Source organism: Colias eurytheme, chromosome 11 (genome assembly GCF_061535395.1).
Source record: "Colias eurytheme isolate Ceu_HAF_F1 chromosome 11, ilColEury1 Martin Lab GWU primary, whole genome shotgun sequence".
NCBI lineage: Eukaryota > Metazoa > Arthropoda > Insecta > Lepidoptera > Pieridae > Colias > Colias eurytheme.
In genome coordinates this window covers 367,716-389,777 of record NC_142990.1, presented here as the reverse complement: position 1 = coordinate 389,777, position 22,062 = coordinate 367,716, and the positions used below count along the sequence as shown (strand labels likewise).

Sequence of the window (22,062 nt, the reverse complement as noted above, 5' to 3'; positions counted from 1 at the left end):
GACGTTTACGCTTTTATCAACGTATTAGCACAGTTGAATTAAACTGTTTACTATTCCGAATATATAAGTCACGTGCTTTCCAACTGATATTGATGTTATTTTGACATTACAAGCAAAGTTTAATTCATTTCATGTATTGAATATTGTAAAGGCAGTCAAAACAAATCATGATTTTAATCCCTTTAAATTCCGAATTAATAATGTTGATATTCGGTCTGTCATCAAGCTGGATGCATTATTTATTTATCCCGGTAAAATCATAACATATTAATGTATGCGACCTTACAAAGTAGTGGTATGGAAAGGCCTTCTGGAAATTAAAACCTGTGTTAGGTATAACAAACTTAGGTATCGGCTACTCGTAGCGACGTACATTTTACACAGCTACAAGCCTTTATGTATTTACTCAAACTCAAACTCAAACTCATTTATTTGGCACCACATTATACAGAAATAAGGTAATTATATAAAAACAAACAAAAAGAAGAGATACAAAATAAAATTAAAATTAAAAAAAATAGATAAAATTAGTGTGATGCCAAAACGGTCCCCACGTCAGCAAAAGTTACAGAGTGTTTCTGTAACACTGGTTTTCAGTGAGTACCGGTGATAATGATAACTTGCGGCTCAAATAACAGAGTACGACTGCCAGTCAATATAACCTTAACGAATATAATATTTATATAATATATTGTACAACAAATAATCGCTTATAAGTACATAATACATATACACATACACATATATAATATACATACATACAAACATATATAATTATATATACAACAAGCACCATTCACTACCATCAACTACACAAGAAACAAATAAGTACGCCGACAACATGCAGACACTGATGAAGCAAGCAGGTACAGCAGTTATGTAATATACGCCGTGTAAGTGGGAAGAACGCGTGAGCCAGGAGGAAACTGATTTTGGTGATTATTTAATTTAATTTTTAAGTGTTTTTTAAATGTATAGACAGATCCTAAATTACGAATGGGAGGTGGAATGTTATTCCAACACTTACACGAAACGTATCTAAAACTACCACGAAAAGCCGCCGTGCTATACCGCTGCAAGCGCAGTGCCGGGTTGCTTACCAGACGAGTGTTAACAATACCGCTGCACCATTCCAGTTTTTCGTAGAGGTAAGTTGGTTTTTTACTGGTCACAATACCGAAGAGCAAAGTGGCAATGTGGAGTTCCCTTCTGAGAGACATCTTTAAAATGTTTCTCTCGTTGAGGTAAGGTGTCACGTGAGTGCGAGGAGGTATGTCGAAACAGTATCTTGCACAAGCATTTTGCACTCGCTGCACTATTCGCTCTGTTCTTGCAAGAAGTCGAGGCCCGTATACACAGTATTTACGCGTTATCGAAACGATATCACAACTTCGGGTATATTCTGGTAAGTTTATCTGTCAATTAAAATGCCCAATAATATATGAAAGTAAACGAAAAAATAGTCGTTCAAAGATGCGTGACAGTATTGCCAGTTTTCACTTCAAAATTTGATAAAAGACGATCAGCAACTGAACTGGCCTTTCGAGTTAAAGATGTGAGGGCATGTACGTACATGTCTGTCTGTCGCAATTTCACCCGTAGGATAGCATACAAAGTATTGGCATACAAAACAGTGCTTTAAATATCGAGCCATCTCCAGTATCCGAAGTAGATAGAGTTGAGAACTCATAAAATATGCAGTGTATTGATAGTGCGCAGTGCGGCACGTCTGCGGTGAGGAGCCGCTCCGTAAACAAGGCGTCTGGCTTCACTTGTTTTTCATACCTGCTGGTTCCTGGTAACTGCTTGTAGCTAAAGTTGAGGCAATGTATGTAAGTGTACATACTGTATAGAGATGATCGTGGTTAATAGTTGACGTGCATCACCTGTTGATGTTTTTCTGGATGATGAACAGATTTTATGATTTCTAGTTCGTAAATATTTCTCTGCTCAGATTAGAAAAATATTTATTAAAACAATTTAAATCTTAAAGCGCTAGCTGGGTAGAATTATAGCGAGCAGATAATGACAAATGTAGGAATTCGATGTTTGTAAATCTTGAACAAAGTCGCGGATTCAGCAAGTCTTTTTAGTTGCTTTGTACTGGCTGCAGGTTAATAAAATATATTATTAACCTGCAGCCAGTATAAAGCACAATATAAACCACAAAATATGTTCTAGAAGATTAAACTGAGTCAGAGTCCCTTACCACGTTTTAACCACGTCAATAGATACGTACTCAATATTTACATAACATAATATTATACAGCACATTACCGATCTCTAGTAGGCTAAAGCTCGCTTAGCAGTTCAAAGGCGAGAATTATTAACGGAAGTAGATGAGTTATGGCATCAGAGTTCGAAGTATTAATGGCTTGATCGTCCATTATACAGCTATTAACATCACCTGGACCTCGAATATTGAGTCACTAAGCGCCGTCATTTATATCTTGGCCGTCTCGCTAAGCTGCTCTATTTAATTGATGTAACATTTCATATGGCTGCGGTAATTAGTGTTTTTTCGTGTCTTTTTCGTGTTAATCTTTGTCTCCTTCTTAATCCAGTTCATTTGTGTTATTAACTGCGTATTATTCGAGATGGTATTCATGTTCTGTTTAATTTTCAGTACTTGTTTCAGTGATATCTTTGAAGAATCTTATTCACTTAACTTTTTGATTCGAAACGTACTACTATCAAATGAAGTGTGTCTTGTCAAATTATATTGAAATTTCATTTAACTAATTGAATTTTCATTAATTGATTATCATATCATTAATTGAATTTTCATTTAAAGTTGAAAGAAATTGCCTTCTACTCATCTACAAAGTTTTACTTACTTATTTTCAAACTATTTGAGTTACAAAATCATTGAGGTATCAGTATATTATAATATCTACAGTCTAGATGAAAATGCAAAGTCGACTGCTATAATAGTATAAAATTCTCAATGTTCCTAACAAATGGAGTGAAGATCTTTATTGCTACGAAGATGAAGTAATACTTTCCAGTTATGGCTATAAAACTATACTGAATCAGGATTTTTATACTTTATTACTTTTAAGTAATACATAATTTAAAACTATGCATATTCAAATACAGAGTTATATGTTGCCTACTTTACAATGACATTCACATTTATAACAAGAATCAATTGAAAAACACTTCAATATATTAAAAAGCCTAGAAATACTGGATCCATCAAATATATCTAAATTACCTACCATCAGGTAAAGCTAAAACCAACACAATTTCATGGAAACACACGTAAAAATACGCAAAAGATATTTAGAGCTGAAACTCGCAACAGGTGCTATGGCAGTTGTGTGACCGAAATATAGGTAATATATAAAAATACACAATAAAATGCGTTGCAAAGTCATTTTAAAGCCTTTCATGTTTTACAGTGGAAAATACTAGAAAATAGTTTATTGTTTTGATGGAATGTCGCGGTATAATGCAAATTGAATCGCCATTTTATAATATAGAATTAAGTTATTTTCAGAGTTAATCTGATTTTCTAAATGACTGGTCCGGTTTTGAATGTGTGCCTTTGTTTTTCTTCACCGTTTAAAGCAGTAATTATGTTATAAAATGCGCAGATAAATTGAAAAAAAAAGCAAAAAAAAAACATTTTTTTTTCTGCAAGCCCGCCTAGTCTCGAACACTAAACTTATCAATTTGAAGTCCGAGGTCCTCGCCATTGAGCCAGCACTGCATTAGGAAATGTACCATATCGTAAAGCATGTAGGTATCAACCTCATTCTCGTATCAATAAATCAATCGTTTTAAAGTTTTTTTTACTATTTTTGCGCAAAGCAAAAGCAATGTTTTCATTTAACATCGGTTTTCATAAAAAAAATGTAAAAACATACAAAGTGGACCGATAGCGAAAATACGGCGCTCGCCTATAATTAGTTTATGCTCCGAATGTATGCAAAATGCTGCTAAATTTATTTTAAAACACTATTTTCGTGTATTTTGTGCTAACGTATTTTGTAGGATGCGAGAGAATGTTTTTATGAATTATCTTAATAAATAGTCGGGTTAATTGTAGCGATGAATATACCTACCTATATTAAAATCTTGTAAGTTGGCTTGAAATACACACATCAACAAAGTCTAGGGATGTTTTGTATTTATCTATGTCACTGCTTCGTAGCAAAACTCTGTATCACATCACGACACTGCGTCAAATTACAAAATTACATCACATAATAACACTAAATATTATTCTGTATAAGTTTTAAAATTTTAAATACTTAACTTTAATCATAGAAGCAGTCACTAATACATTTTGATGATTCTTTTCCTTACTTTATAAGTACCCCTACATAATTACTTCATTGTTTTATCTTCAGTTCGTAGTATCTTATGAGCTTTTTAAATAGGTCAAAAATCTTGACAAAACTTGGTTGTCAAACCGCAAATTTCATAAGTCCCAAGTGGTAGCTAAATTAATTTCTTCCACAACGTTGAAACTTGTAAACAGCGGTACATAACGCAATCCCATCTCGGAGTAACATAAGATTTGGTAACAGTGGAAAACATTAAGAAAGTTCGCGAACTCGAGGTAATTCGCGAGATAACGTGAATTTGTTGTTAAGTATGTGGGACTTAGCGACTTAGCGCCTCACAAGTGACGCCACTGTTTTTGTATAAATTATGCCGCATTACTCTTCGGTCAAATTTGCCGTTTGGGACTTAAGCGGGAGGTAAACTGAAAACTCCCTTCCTACCATAATAATATTATAATCTGTATGTGCTTCTAGTCGACTTCAAAAAACTCTACATTCGACTTTTTGTATTGTAAAATATCTGATACTTATCACGTGGTCTCATTGAAATTTTATCCAGATCTAGCTGCTCCTTCTTCAATAAGTAATTTTTTAAAGTAAAATAATTACTATTAGTAATTTGATAATTAAACCCTCTGCATGTTCAAAAAACCTTATCGCTTTACGTCTCACCAATTGAAGTTACGCTCAAATCAAGCAAGTGACAACACGCTACATTTTGTTTTTACTTTTTACTTCGATTCAAACATAAAAAAATTACAGCCATTTCTGAATTTAGAATTTTTAAGAGCTTGACGTGTGCCATCGTCTGCAAACTGTAACCAATAACTCAATTATTAAAACTCTATATTTAAACAAACACCAAAGAAGAATTATCCACTATTAGAACCGTGCATGGCTAATTGACGGTTCGATACTTCAGCGATACATTACCGAGTTGATTGGCAATACGATCTCATGCAAACAGACGTGTGATGCCTAAGCCGCAATGTACAGTGAACGCTCAGAATACTCACAAATACTGGATTAATTTGGGTATATGCACGCTCTATTTCTACGCTACTGTTGTGTAGAGGTGAGATTTGGTTGTTTACTGATAAACTTGAAAGCGTATTTGAAATTTTTGAACTAGAATATTAAATGCTATGGATATTTATTTTATCCTGCGATTCCATAATCGTTAATCCATATTAAAAAGGGGTCATTTTATGCAAAAAAAAAATCCATCAAACCATTGATTAAGTGAATATGCACAAGGCCAGCGTAATTCTAGCCGAAACCAGTCTTCTATGAAGGTATTCAAGAAAAACCAAGAATTGACGTGCTACTATTTCATTCACTAAAATGTTCATACCATCCAAAAGCAATTTAATAAAAGGGGATATAAAATGCGATATCATAATTTCGGGTGCGGGCCAACGCATACCCTAATCAAATACAACTCGAACTGAATCGATTCCAGTAAATGTATACCGTTTTCCGTTTAGCCTAATGCTTTTCGAATTGAATACACATGTTTTTTATATTTAAATTTGTATGAGGATCAGGTAAAAGGCTACATAGAAATAACTACAGGTCGCCTAACTTACATAGAAGCGCATAATACTTTGATCCCTTTCATTTATTACGCTATTTCTAAAGAGCTTGATGCGACTGACGTTACATGAATATAAAACTAATTGATATATGAATTTATAAATATTTATATTTATATATTATTTTATTTATATTTATTTATCTACTTACCAGGTTTTACTTAATATTAAATTAAGTTGGTTTTAATTTATTATGAATTCGTAGATATTTAAAACATTTCCTTTCTTTATAAATACTTATTGGGCTTGATCAATGCTTACTTTACCTACATGAAATTAAAATATTTCCTCTTATCATTTGTAAAATTTTTATACTAGTCTTTGTTCACATACGTATATTATTTTTACTACCTATTGGTGTACCTTTTAATTGGCGTAGCTTAGTATTTATTCATCTCAAAAATTGTATCACTAGCTGTAAGGTACCTTATCATAAATAAATAAATAAATAAATATGAAATTTACATACATGGTTCAAAATTAAAAATTATACATCTTTAAAGGCAGTATTCATTTTTCATTAATTCGCTTTGTCTTCTCAAATTAATTATATTCAGACCTCTTTTAACCCCAGCACCATAATGCAAACAAAGGAATTAATAAATAAATCCAATCAAAATGTTACACTTACCTATAGATTTTTATTTGCCACCCTTGAAATTCCCTAAAATCGTAATTAAGCAGGCAATCCCCAACAGAGGCATATCATTCTCAGAATTCGCTATAAAATAACTGAGAACAACCCTTTCATTTACTTTAAAATTCAGCTACCTCAAGTATTTACGAGGCGAAGCGTCTAGATAATAGGTCTCGTAAAATAAAACAAATTATTAATACCGCGGCAAATTCATGAATAAGTTAAGTCCTACATTGCAACATTTGGTTGGGGTCTCTTCAAACTTATTCGTATAGCACACTGCGTATGTTGCTGCCTTTGTATGACCGGATTGACTGGGTATCTAATAATAAATATAGCTCATGATAATCAGGAATACTGTAGTTTTATAAGAAGTTCTAAAATTGATACAGTTATTTAACCTCTCAACCACCGAGAGGCCAGATCCGACCGCGACACAATAGATTTTCTATTGTGTCTGTGATTCCGGGGCCTGATGGATTAAAAGATAACCAACCACTACATTTGATATGTTGTTAGAGTTATAATAAAAATTATAACTCTATGTTTCAAAAATAGAGTTATAATTTTTATTATAACTCTACCGTGTTTGAATGTATATCGACAAATCTATAAAACTAATATGAAGAGTGGTTTATCTTTGTTTATGTGTATAATAAAGACATTAACAATAGCTGCGCGAAATCTTAAAAAATAAACCGTTCAATATTTCTAAATATATTCTCTATAAAACGCCGTAATCTCAAAATGAAACTCTTTCAAGATGACCATCTAACAAAGACAAGTGGCGGTACTATCGTTACACTTGATCAACTTTTATTCGGGACAAACAGATAAATAATACCGCTTCTAGGGCAAGGATATTTTCCGCTTGTCTGCGTACAATGATTATGTATGGCCCTGTTAGCGTTCATGGAATTTCACGTAACAATTTTTAAAAATGTTTTCCTGTAATATGGTTTTTACTGGCTATTTCTGGTTGAAGAAAAGCTTTAGCGTTGTTACATTCAGTTAACGTGTCTTGTTATAGTTTGAGATTATAAAAATATTTATTAATCTGTTATTAGTTGTATAAATTTCACGCACATTTTTACGTGTTTTCCCCTCTACATTTTCTCTGTAATAAATAAGGAGGCTGCTATTTTTAATATATTCTATTTTACAGCACTCAAATCCATTTATCTCTTCAATACCAGAATTTACACACAATAACTTCCAAAAGTCAAAAAGTACACAGTACGCTTGATTAAAAATATCAATACATCAAAAGTTTTGCGTTATTTGTTGCATAGCGGGTAAGCTTGTGGCGTCCCACCCTCTCCCCCGATTTAATTACTGCAGGGGTGAAATTTGACACCCTGTTTATTCACTCTGGCAACTTATCGTCCTGCTGTGTTCAGTGTTGCCCTGTTACTTGCGGTTTTGGCACTTTCAGGCTAATCAATTATAACTCAAAAATGAATGACGTTATTACGATATTGTTAATTTAGACTAGCTTAAGCGCACTGCTTTGTATCCTGGTAAATAGTTTTCGATTTACGGTACCTACCAAATTTCATCTTAATCGGATCAGTTCATACTGCCTAAAAGAGTATTAAACAATTATTTATTAATTTGGCAGCTATTTAAAGTGTCGATGGAAGAACCTTACGGAGGCACAAAGGCCTCTGAAGAACCATAATTTTCGTTCCATCCAAACTAAATCACAGTAACTATTAAATACGCAACTCAAATTCAATTGGACGCATTGTTTTATATGTGATCCGATTATTATGACAGTACAATACATTTAATTATGCCTTGTTAGAGAGACAATTAGTAAAGAAGAATAACCGCAATTTAGCATTAATACCCACCTTTTGTGTTCATCCTTCCAACGTTAATATTAAATAAACTTCTATTATTTTATTTTTGTATTCTTGAGATTTTATAAAATATGATGACATTGAGCTTTTCATTCATTATTGAGTAGAGGTTAATTACCAAAAATAACAAGTGTACATTGTGACTCATACGATCCGAACAAGTTTATTATAATACATATATTAATAGTTTATTTAAAATTTTTAGCCGACTTAACTAAAAATCACCCAATGAAAACTTGTTCGTCAATCTGTTACAGACAATGCGTTAGCTCTAGCTCGACATAGAAGTGATCATATAAGCTGATAAAATAACAAATACAATCCAATTAAAAACGCTGGACGGACATGCAATATCTGCATTTCGGAATCCAAAACAAACGGGCAGCATCAGACGCTGTAGTTCGAAAGTTCCAAATGTATCAATATCGAAATCTAATCGGTACGTAGAATATTAAATGCAGAAACAATTCCACGCCGACCTGTATCTGACTGCAGCCAATTAAATTATTCATGAGCGGCGGACGCTGTCGTTTAGATAATAATTACAGATTCCAGCTTATCCCGTTTATAATTTCGCTTTAACCTCGTTTACAATGTTATGTTTACGGTCGCTGGGAGCAAACATTTTGCGTATTTGCGCCGGTGCTCTGAATTTCCAAATTGTCAATAACAATTATTTGTCAAATTTCTTGTATTTACAGTTATATGGAAAGGTCATGTGATGATGATAGACAGTTTAACGAATTCTGGAAATGTTCTGTTTAGCTTTTCTATCCTCAAATGTATTAAATAGTGATTATCATTTTTTTTAAAGAATTTTAAAAGAATAAATATTTTAAAAAGAAATACCATGTGCTCGAATAAATCGAAATATAGATAGATTTAAAATATATAAAAGATAAAATTCAAGAGAGGTTGCCTACTATAATAAATTAATTTTGAATTATTAACGTCACTAATACAGTCACATTTAGGTCAGACAGATCGTTAATATTTTCAAAGCACTCCCAGTGGCAATTACTGTATCATAAATATACAAAAGTAATGAATACATAATGATTCGTTCAATTAATTATTATATATTCTGTCTGTAAATATGCAATTGTGCCACCTGTGACACCACTAGATATTATATTAAAATAAATTACCTATATGAATATAATATAGTAAGACTGAGATAATAATTATGGTGGATAGACTAACAACCCTTAATCTTTTAGCTAAGAAATTGGTTTCATTAGTTGTTTATTATTGTCACTTGGCTCTATATTTGGGCACGTACGGGTAGTATAATTATTTTTTTTAAAGTTACGACGAAATTTATTTATAATAAGTTAATTGAAATGTTGTATTGAACACCTAATTTTTATTTATATTTGTCTATGGTGTATTTCATTGGAAGTGAACTTCCAACTATTACAAATAGGGTTTATAATTTTGTTCGATTAAACATTTATTTTCAGCAGTTTTTAAGAGTATCTGACTACGTAAGTACCCCTAAATAAAATGTATTTATTTTTATTATGTGCACTGTATACTATAGATGACCGAGTACTTTAGTGTCTAAGCTTCAGGGCCTTAGGGAAATCTTAACTTACTCCATACTTTAGTTTTATTCGGGACGTTTAAACAAAAGAGTAAGACACTTTATTTAGGGCTTCCAGACGAGTAGACTGACGTTCAAGAATAGAATCTTATCTGATAGTTTTGCCAAGTTCAATACAACTATCATTTAACGAAACTATAATAATGTTACTGCTTCTTGTTTCAGTTTTATAAGAAGTATACATATTGAACGAATAAAATATAATATAATTGTTTTGTTATTATTCTGAATTAAGTTGAAGGTAATTCAAAGCAATTAGCATCCTACATAAATTATACAACTGCCTAATTGATGTAGTCAATTGATATCACAGTCGGTTACAAGACGATTAACTCGTAAAAGTAGTTCGGACATCGAATAAAAACGATCAAGACATCTCAGCCCCAAGGCACAAATCCTATGAATGCTTGCCAAGTGAAGAGAGCTTTATAGAATTCGATAGCTTCAAGTATTGGCAAGTAAAGAGATGTGACATCTGTGATCTGTGTTTTTAATAATATCTAAAATATTTATTTCATGTGAGGCACGGATTTTTTTAAAATTCTTTTATAAACTCTATTCATTTCCTGTTAACTAGTTATTGTTTATTTTGAAGGCTTTATAATCATAATTTTTATGAAACTGCATCTCGGTAAATATAAAAATACAATATAATATGTATTTCAAAAAGATTCCTTCAAATAATTCTATAAAAGCAATCAGACTTATCTTATGTGAATGACCTTATTACACCCTCGAAGTAATTGTTAAGAAAATATTATAACCGCTCATCCCATCCAATTGAAGGGTACATTGAATTGGCCAATATGATTAAGGCTGTTTGTGTAAGAGCGAGAGTGAAGTTACGATTCGTGAATTAAATCAAACAAGGTCAATTGTTATTTCTTCATAGACCTAACACGGATACGGACAAGAAAGAATCAAAAGAACAAGAAACTTCATAATATAGTGCCCTATTAGTGTATGAAGGTTTTCGTCACAAATATGGTGGAATGTTAAAATATGTTGACAATAATACATAATATTCCATTAAAACTATTGTTAATAAACCAATTGTTCAAGATCAAGCAATTTTATAATAAGGATTTAAGATAAATAATGCATTTTAGAATAATCTCAAAATGCACAGTAACACATACAAGGTGATTTATTTGAAGAACGATTTGTTCACATATTATAACACAAATTGCCTATCACTTGTCATTATAATACACAAGAATGAACTGAAATTTAACTTTATATATTACGCGTATAATAATATATTACGCGTCTTAGCCGTGGGTGTATAAGCCACCCTTATCTTTTGAATGTAATTCGAGATACGATAAGAAAGTGTCGAGAAATATTTTCTAAGTATTTTCATTAGGGCTGTGTCTGATTTGTGATATTTCTGAATATTAAAATGAAGGGATTTCTTTATTATAACTATGTATTATTTTGAGGTTCAGTTAAATGAAGCCTCATTTCGCGGTAAAACGGCTTTATTACGGCATTCGGTTTTTATAAATAAAAATTAATTTCTAAGTGAAATCCTTACATTATCAAGTACCTACCTAAACATTTGTATAAAAAATAACAATTTCCATTATTTTTATTGTTCGCAACTTTATTCACGCAACAGATGATAAATATGAGACCCCAATTCTTGAACAAGTAACGCGAAAAAAATATAAAACACTATCTGTATAATCTCCTATAAGTTACGTATGATCTGAATAACGACGCAATTTCAATACTGAATTTATATTGCGGGGTTAGTAAGTACTATTTATTGGTTTCAATAAAGAACTCGTTCAATGGATTTTTTCCTTATATATTTATGTGATCGGGTTGGAATTTGAATGAGAATAAGACGTTATGGATATAGGTTTTCTAATGTGCGCGTTCCCGTTATGGCTGATTTAATATGACCGTTAAAATTTGCTTTCATCCGTATAGAAGGTTTATTTTGTATTTTCAGTGGAATGATTTTGAATGGTTGTGTCGGAATATCTTATTTTTAGACTATCACATATGATGTTATGTGGTACGTTTGACTTGTTTCGTTTTATCTCCAGCCTCGCCTTATTTGAGAGCGGTTATTTGTCATGAACAAATAAACAGTTAAAAAGCTTTTAGGATTAAAACTATCTCCTCTTATTAAGAAATAAGTAAGAGGAGCTTACGACTACACTCGTCATTTAGTTTTTTTTCAGTCATTCTTAAATCACATCTCTATCCATGTAAGAAGTAGGTGTATGTTATTATAGTGTATGCACAAAAATGAAAGTGTTTCTGAATATTTTCTGTTTAAGTAAGTATTAAAAACAAATCGTTACCTTATAATTTCCTAAATGTTCAACCACGCAAGGTAGGCTGGCGTCTCTCCCGAGCGCTACAGTCACGTTTGGTATGGGCTCAGCAAACCGAGGGTCCTCTGTCAACACTATGAAAAAAATATGTATAATTAATTAGAAAAAAAATAGCAGATTTAATATGCAATTTATAGAGTATATTGTTTATCAGAAGATTTGAAACATAGTGAGCATGTTTGTGGCCAGACTGAGATGTTACGTGTCTTAACTTAAATTCGCATTGGATAGGTATTTAGCCACCAATAAAATTCTGCTTTACAATTAATTACATACACACGTTTAAATATCTAATAATTTATAATTGTCCGTTTTAAACTACTATTCGTGTATAAACGAAGCACAACAAATGGTTAAGAAGTACTAAAAATAAAAATGGAATTAAGGGTTGTAGATGCATGTAGTACAGACGCATTAACCGTCTAAATGAAAAAGATCGTTAAGTCGTATTTTATGGATGAAACCTCGTATTTCTTTAAATGGCAGTGTTATATTACCGTTAGACGCTAGTTATAGCAAAAGCGGAAATTAAACAATGCTATTTGAATAATGAAGCTTTATGAATTATGACTTAAAATTGACTGTTTGATTCATTTTAGATTTCAAGGAAGTAATTATTAAGTAAGTATTAATTATTATAGCAAGAATTATAAAACATTATAAACACACATACTACCTATACATAAATCGTTATTCATATTTCTTTCTCGTTAGAAAGAAACACTTCTATGCATCGAAAAATAACACCTGAAAAAATACAATCACAAATTTCGAAAACTTTTTTGCGAGCAGTTTAGTAAAATATAGAAATAATTCGACAAAAAAATTGCCTGAAATACATTTTTGCTTCTTAATCCTAAAGCTTGTAACGCGGAAGCTTATTAAGTAGAAGATTAGCGTCCATTCATACGACAAACACAGAATACTTAATAGCTAACGCTACTACAAATTCAAAGTCTTCTAATGTAGTACCGCCCATAATTGTTACAGGAATCTGAATCACCAAACTTTTATCATTACCCTTAGTAAGTCACAGCGATTAAAGGCGAGTCTAAATTGATTGACACCGCATCCAATATAGAAGGAATTGTTCAAAGACACGAGCCAAGATATGAGAATGAGATTTAATTACTGAAGTTACCCTTCAAAATATTGTCTTCATTAAGACTGCTCCCTTTGAGACGCTTTTATTTGAAAAGTTAGTAATTTGTGAAAGTTAGTTAGCCTGTTACCGGTTGCGTTTATGATCCCTGACTGTGTGTACTGATTAGTTAAATTGTTTTTATGTAACTCTTTTAATTAAAATATGGAAAAATACAAGTGTCGAATATTTTCTTCTTCTTAGTTAATCTCTCTTAGATGGAACCTCAATTATGACACAACCTCAATATCACACCGAACTTTATAAATGAAAGGAAGATCCATTTCTTTTCTGTCATAAAATTCAGTCACTTGATTTGTTAACCACATTATTTAATTTATTGCTAGCCTCTTCCTTCGTCCTAGCTATTTATTAAATAAAAAATAGGTACTCTATATCAGTCCTGAGTCTATGGTTTCCTATCATTCGGGTGACATAATATGCGCTTGATATAGGAAATTAATAAATATAATGTACATAACAATTACCTTGACATATAATTGTAATAATCTGGATAAGCCCGATGGCGACACTCCGGTAGGGCCCGCGTCTTCCGCTCATCATGCATCCCTCAAGGTTGCCTCCAACTCATGCCGACTAGCTGCAATAAAACATACATAAATATTACACTTGGTACAAGAATACAATTTAAAATTTTTATTCGAGATATTAAAATCGAAACTAAATAAATAAGATGTCAAAATACGATCCAATACTTGACTTAAAAACTGATAAATTTAGAGATTGCGAGGCTGCGAGCGTTATAACTTATTTATATTTAATGGTAAATCTTAAAATAAACGGGACATCTTCAATATATCTCCAATGAAGTCAACAACATTCCACTAAATTGAAGTAGGTGTATTTAATAAAGCCGTGACGTGACGCGTCAAACTCGAGACGTGTAGACGACACGACACGGGAATTTTTATAACGCCTCTACGACAGATTGGAATCTATAAAAATGTAATATCGCATAGAGTCGAGTTGAATTTTTAGTCAATTTCTCGTTTGACACAATTGAATTTGATCTTGGGATAAATCAAATTCTGCGCACGGAGCGGGCGGGTCTGGAAAGAGCAAGTCATAACCGGGCGATGATATGAATAATTAATGATTTGTTCAAACAAATGTTACGAAATTAATGACGTCCATTTTTCTTTGGTGCTATGATTAAAGTTCATTTTAGAATGTCGGCACGTACTTTAGTAACGGCTTCGGGTATGTTGGGTTGAGAACTCTTTAAAATATATGTATGTGAATGAAGAGTATTTATAGTAGCTTTCTAGGCAAACAAGTGCCTAGGGCAAAAAATAGCTGTGAAGTATTTTTTTAGGTTAATCATAACAAAAAAAAACTTCATTTTTACAATTTATGGTAAATAAATTGCATATATGCTAATGAAAATTAATTAATTGATTTGTGAGTATTTAATGTCGTTTTAAAACAAACATTCAAAACTCTACATTGCAGTAAAATATCAATATTATAATAAATATTATTATAAGAGAAAAGACGCTAAAATCCGATAGTCTGAGTGGTATAATATATCGATTATAATTTATACCATGCTACTACCTAACTTGACTGACTTTATTACTTGATTACAAGTGATGCCTTAATTTTTATTTTTACTGGAAACACAATTTACTGCCCTAAAATAAAATAATAATTATTATTTACTTTTTGTAAGCATTATACTTTGATTGAGCTTTCTATAATTTTCCGATTTCCTTTCATTTATGAGGAAACTTACTATCAAATCAATAGAGTTCCCAATTTATTGCATAACCAAGAACTAATAGTACATTTTATAACTGTAGATTACTAGCACTAATATTACATATTCTTTGACTATTATTATTAAAAACTAACAGTCTTTAGCTTGTACCACACAAAGCGTTTCAGTGGCGAGTTCAGTCGTTAGAGGCCACTTGCTCTTTGTGACGTCACGGCGGTTGGATGAAAAGCCTTCTTTATTTTTCTTGTTACGATCAAATTTATGGGACATTATGAATGTGTAAATCTACTTTATTTCCAGGTAGATGCAGTTTATGTGTTTATTTATCCACTATAAATGGTATTAAAAATACTAATTCAGTATTTGTGCGTTGTTTGATTTACTTATACAGATAAGTAAAGCTGATAGCTGAAAAATGGCCCACCCTCTCAGGAATCATGCAGTTTTCTACAGGTGAATCAATAAATCTTCAAAACATCGAAAAAAATATCAAAATAGCAGTTTCTTATAAATGTAGAGCATAACAATTTCAACAGATCTTTTGATAGAAACATAACGAAGATTCGTTTAAAATTCTAATGAAGGTATGATAAGGCGGAATATTTCAGGTTTTACAAAGAAAAATGTAAGGCAAAATATAACCGATATAAGTAGATTATTTCTTTGTTGATTTTACATAATGTTACAAAGAAATCACATCATAAACACAGACGAAGTCACGGTTATCCGCTATATTACATACATCGGCTTAACAGAAATGCTTCCATATTCCCGTTCCGAACTCTTTACAACATATCAAAACATTTTCCATTAAATTACTGCATTAATAAACATATTCATTAAACCGACTGAAAGCTCAGCGTATTTCCATTGAGATATACATGAATACAGTTCACGTCTGGATTAATATAGATACAGTTGGATTAAATTCAATAACTCATATCGTTCGCATAACAATATGTAATATCTTAATCACTAGCGAGAATCGCGCCATTTCTGCCACGTGCGATACAATAGACTGACGTAGGGTTGCCAAGTGTTTGTTTAATCTATTCTTGTTTATTAAGATAGTTAATAACCATTGTAATTCCATAGATACTTATGATATTAATTAGCTGTTTCCGTTTCACCCGCATTGCTCCGCTTCTGTTGGTCTTAGCGTGACGATATAGCATATAGCATTCCTCGATAAATGGGTTATCTAACAATGAAATAATTTTCAAATCGGACTCGTCGTTCCTCAGGTAAGCGCTATCAATCAACAAAACAGTCTGTCAGGTCAGGTCTGTCTTTTAATATATATTGTTATCATAAGCATTCAAAATCAAATAAATAAAATACAGAAGAAAAATTACAGATTTAAATAGCTATAAAACTTTAATAATAAATAATTAGAATATGATAAAATCCGAACAACCCTATGTATGTAGGTATATAAATTAGTCTGCAAGTCTAGGAATTATCGATTGCACTGAACCGGATTTAGATGAGTTAGTTAGCAAAGTTTTCCTTATCTTCGAACTTGCAACATCTTGAAAAATAAACTGAACAAAGTGTAATCGAAGTTTATATAACTCTTTTATAAATAGATTTCAATTAAAGTAACGATAATTGATAAGATGCGATGGGAAAGGTAATATAATTTTATTTTAACGATAACAATGTATATGAAAAATCGTATGGAACTAATAAACCAGGGAAACATTATTCATTATTTTAAAAACGAATAAGCGTCTTATTCAATCCATCTCTTAGACAGCATCATAGATATCTGTGAATAGAAAAGAAATCGGTAATAAACAAAGGCAATCGGACAGCCTAGAGCCATAACCATCGCTTTACAATTTACAACCATACCACCAGGTAATACGGTAGAATTCCGCATAAACTATAGGCCAGGAAAATTTTGACAAAATATTTGCGCAAATATTTTTATCGGGCATATCTCTGTTTGCTCACTGCTCAGAATTAGATTCGACGCTGGATAAAGTGGTTGTTTGACCGCCTGAATTCACAATGTTTATTGATAATTTAGCTTTGTGTGATCGGATGTTTATCTTTGCTGGTGGAATATCAAACGTCGTACCTCTGTGATGAAATATTAAGTGACTTTTGACGACCCTAAAGTTTGAAGATGTTTGTCCATGTTAGCAATGGTATTTACTTGATCGTTGGATAATGGTTATGTTCGGGAGATACTAATAATCACCTGTTTATTAGTTAAACTACCTTTGATTCGTATTTCGCTTACTGCCATGGAAATGAAATATTCCTGGATTTCCTAATTACTCTCCCTCCTGAATTTCCTATGAAAATCGGCTTGTTGCTGTGAAAGTTTGAAGGCTATTTGCTATTTCTACACTTTATTGATTACTTTTTTAAATGATAAAAATAATATTACAAAGAGGAAACTAAATAACAATAAAATTTATTTAGGAAAAAATCACGGTTAAGAACCAAGGCATTTATAAATAAAGTAACATACAGAAATCAATTGAGCTACGATTCTTAGTAAACAGTCGTACCAAAGTTAATTCACACACCTCAATCATAATCAAGAACCGTTCGAGTTTCATTGAAATCGCTTTCAATATCTTATTAAAAGATGGAATCTTTATAAAGATGTGAATATTCCGGGATATAATGCGATTAGTGAAAATCCGAAGGGTAATAAGGGGCGTGACTCGTACGATTCGCATCATCTTGTTATATTAAACCTTTTAAGACGTTATAAATTAATCTAAGGGCGAAGGTTTAAATGGTTTCAGTGAACAACAATCGAGTATCTTTTGGGAAATTGATAATAGCTACTTTCACTCCTGTATGTGTTATTTAGCTTATATTTTTTGTAATATAATTTATGTAATTTTTAGATATAATTAATGTAATTGGTGCAATACCGTTTTAATTATAATAATAAATAAATAAATAAATACAAGGAACTGATAAAATGGTAAGTAGGTAATGTATGACAGTACCTATAGGTCAATAGATTTAAATTATAATATAATCGTAACGATTATATAAGGAAATTATTTGATGAGGAAGTGCTGATATTAATGGAATAACATGATTGTAAAATTATTTTTCTCTGTAAGTGATTCAAATAAGTAATAAATAAATAAATAAAATCTTTATTTGAATTCATACATAAGTTCAAATATTATTATTCTTTCGAGAAATAAATGTCTTTAACTGTAATTTTGAAATATAATTACTTTATCAAAACAGTAAAATTAACGGACAGACTGTGGTTTTATTATTTCAAAAATAAATAAAATTATTAAAAGCTCTATTCGTATATTTAATGTATCAAATGAATTCTACTGAAACACGCAAAAAAATCTCCCCTCATTTTTGTAGAAGTCAAAGGATTTTCGTTCCTCACTACCGTTCTCTTCATCCGATTATAATATTCTTGACTTACAGTATTACATGAGGTTTAAAAAGACAACCAACTACGTAATAAGTACAGGTTTCAGCACTAATGAATAGTGTTCGTTAGCGTATTATATTTTACAAATGTATAAATTTAATTAAATTTTAAACAAGACAGAACACTTTTTATAGCAATCAAAATAAATCTTCACTAAACTAATATCTTTAAAAAGCTTAAGTTAGTATATATTCTGTTGGTAAGTTCGTAGGAACTCACTAAAGATTGTCAAAATATTATGATCATTTGGGAAGAATATCTGTTCAACACCAAAATATTTTTTGTTGATATAGACATTAAGCAGTCTTTGCAGTAAGAATCATGCATCAAATTGACAGCGTCCATTTTTGGGTAGAAAGCGGGTGTTTCGAGGTATCGATCCACATTAAATTGTCATGTAAAACTAACTACCCACAATTATAACATGGACGAATAAATATATAGGACTGATGAACGTCATACTAGAGATCGTACCCCGTAATTTCAGCTTATTGCTAGATGGCGCTCTCATTTGAGCTTATTATTTAATTTGCAGTTTTAAAAGCGCCACCTAGTGACCAATTTTAGAACTAAGGAAACAGCAAACTATCGATTTTCAATTATTACATCTAGAGGGCGTTGTTTTAAAAACTCCGGTGTTTTTGAATTATTATTTTAGTTTTTAGGGAGCATCTAAGGAAGTGAGTACCTCTATTACGATTTCGACACCCACTACAAACATTCGACATAGTGATCAGAGTAGTGTATATAATATAATTATATTATATATATTCTTTATTTTCTGTTAAAAAAATGTCTATATCTTTTGTCTTCTTAAGTATTCCCTTGTAAACAGTATTATTTATATGACCATAAAATACGGGAAAAGAAAAAAAAATGTGGATGTACAGCGATGATTTGAACCAGCATCTATCGATTTTAAAGTACGAGACTCAGTCAACACAGCTACAGGCACTTATACGTCTTACATTGAAATTTATGCTCTAATTGTTCGAGTATTTCTTTGATAGATACAGTTCATAGCAACGCGGTGGTGGAGCATCTTAAGGAAGTGAGTACCTTTAATAAGATTTCGACACCCACTACAAACATTCAACATAGTGATCAGAGTAGTGTATATAATATATATTAGTTATATATATTCTTTATTTTCTGTTAAAAAAAATGTCTTATCTTTTTTCTTCTTAAGTATTCTCTTGTAAACAGTATTATTTATATGACCCTTAAAATACGGGAAAAGAAAAAAAAATGTGCATGAACAGCGATGATTTGAACCAGCATCTATCGATTTTAAAGTACGAGACTCAGTCAACACAGCTACAGGCACTTATACGTCTTACATTGAAAGGAGATTGCCCAAGTGACTATGGCACTTGGTATCGCAATCAAACTTATTGTGTCAAGATGAAATATAGCTCAATTTAAAGCTTGATGTTAGTACTTTTAGAAACGATTAAAGTTTTTATGTAAATAAGCCGCAGTTCACGACAATAAAAATAAAACAATAGTTTTATTCAACGCTTCAAAAAAATACTTTATCGAGTTTATACTAACGATGAACGTTAAGTTTTACATTTATTACATAGGTAATATTTTAATTTACAAGACAAATGTGAAAAGTAAATCGTAATAAACATTATAATTCAAAATAAATAACGTCGAACAATGCGTCGAACACATTCATTCAACTATGACATATGACGCAGGACGCTTGCAAGAGAGATAGATATATGTGTCAAAACAGAAACTTTTACTTTTATTTCTATTTATTCGGTATAATTACGACTTAATAGTGATAAATGATGATCATTATAAATACAAATAGGAATTAACAATATCACGAACACGTGACACAACTAGTATTTTACCGATTCCATACGTGGTCATACATGTTTCAAAAGAATAACTTTTACTATTATTTCAATTTATCCGGTATAATTAAGACTTAATATTGATACATATGATCATTATAAATACAAATAGGAATTAACAATATCACGAATACGTGGCACAACTAAAATTTTACCGATACCACCCGTGGTCATTCTCCTAATTGTTCGAGTATTTCTTTGATAAATACAGTTCATAGCAACGCGGTGGTGGAGCATCATAGAGTAACTTATATAGGATTGTGGAGCATCTTAAGGAAGAGAGTACCTTTAATAAGATTTCGACACCCACTACAAACATTCGACATAGTGATCAGAGTAGTGTACATATATCTTCTTATATATAAAAATGAATCGCAAAATGTGTTGGTAAGCGCATAACTCGAGAACGGCTGAACCGATTTCGATAATTCTTTTTTTATTATATTCCTTGAAGTACGAGGATGGTTCTTATGTAGAGAAAACGTGAATATGTACCACGGGCGAAGCCGGGGCGGACCGCTAGTCTTCTTATATATAAAAATGAATCTCAAAATGTGTTGGTAAGCGCATAACTCGAGAACGGCTGAACCGATTTCGATAATTCTTTTTTTATTAAGTATATTCCTTGAAGTACGAGGATGGTTTTTATGTAGAGAAAACGTAAATATGTACCACGGGCGAAGCCGGGGCGGACCGCTAGTAATATATATTATTTAAATTCTTTATTTTCTGTTAAAAAAATGTCTATATCTTTTTTCTTCTTAATTATTCCCTTGTAAAAAGTATTATTTATATGACCATAAAATACGGGAAAAGAAAAAAAAAGATGTACGGCAATGATTTGAACCAGCATCTATCGGTTTTTAAGTACGAGACTCATCAATACAGCTACGGGCACCTATACATCTTACGTTGAAATTTATGTTCTAATTGTTCGAGTAATTCTTTGACAAAAACAGTTCATAGCAACGTGGTCCATGGTCTTAGATCATTAAGTAATGGATGGAGTACGCTGGCAAATGTTCTAACTAAACTTTCTGCTGATTTTGGTGCGGGGAAGGTAACTCACACTATTGAAACACAATCACACATTCACAAAAATAATTTGTGTCACGAAAGTCGTAAAAATTTATGACCTTTTAAGCGACGAGTTTTTAAATTCAACTCTATCCCTAAGTTCATAAAGATTAAATTTGTATTTCATTCCAAGTTGTCTCGTGGGGAGTGCGGTTCAATATCGCGTTCTAAATTCAACTTTATAACTTAGATCATAAAGATTAAATTTGTATTTCTTTAATGCCTCAGCCCCCGGAATCACAGACACAATAGAAAATCTATTGTGTCGTGGGCCGTGGTCCGATCGGGCCGCTCGGTGGTCAAGGGGCTAAAAGATAGACTCGTAAGGAATGCGGTTCATTATCGGGTTTTAAATTCAACTTTATCTCTTAGTTCATAAAGATTAAATTTGTATATTTTCTTTCCATGATAGTCTCGTGGGGCCGCATCAATGATCGAGTAAACGAC

The 22,062-nt window shown here is 31.8% G+C and overlaps 1 protein-coding gene across 2 annotated transcripts in view; it reads right to left on the bottom strand.

The window, feature by feature from the left end:
• LOC149904306 (lachesin-like) overlaps nucleotides 1–22,062 on the bottom strand; it is a 67,883-nt gene that overhangs the window by 29,296 nt on the left and 16,525 nt on the right. For both annotated transcript variants that reach the window (XM_090106989.1, XM_090106990.1), the window contains exons 2-3: nucleotides 13,979–14,091; nucleotides 12,317–12,423 (exon numbers count right to left, since the gene is read on the bottom strand). In XM_090106989.1, coding sequence (XP_089963115.1) covers nucleotides 12,317–12,423; nucleotides 13,979–14,054 — 183 coding nt within the window. In that variant the 5' untranslated portion in view covers nucleotides 14,055–14,091. The remainder of the gene's footprint in view (nucleotides 1–12,316; nucleotides 12,424–13,978; nucleotides 14,092–22,062) is intronic.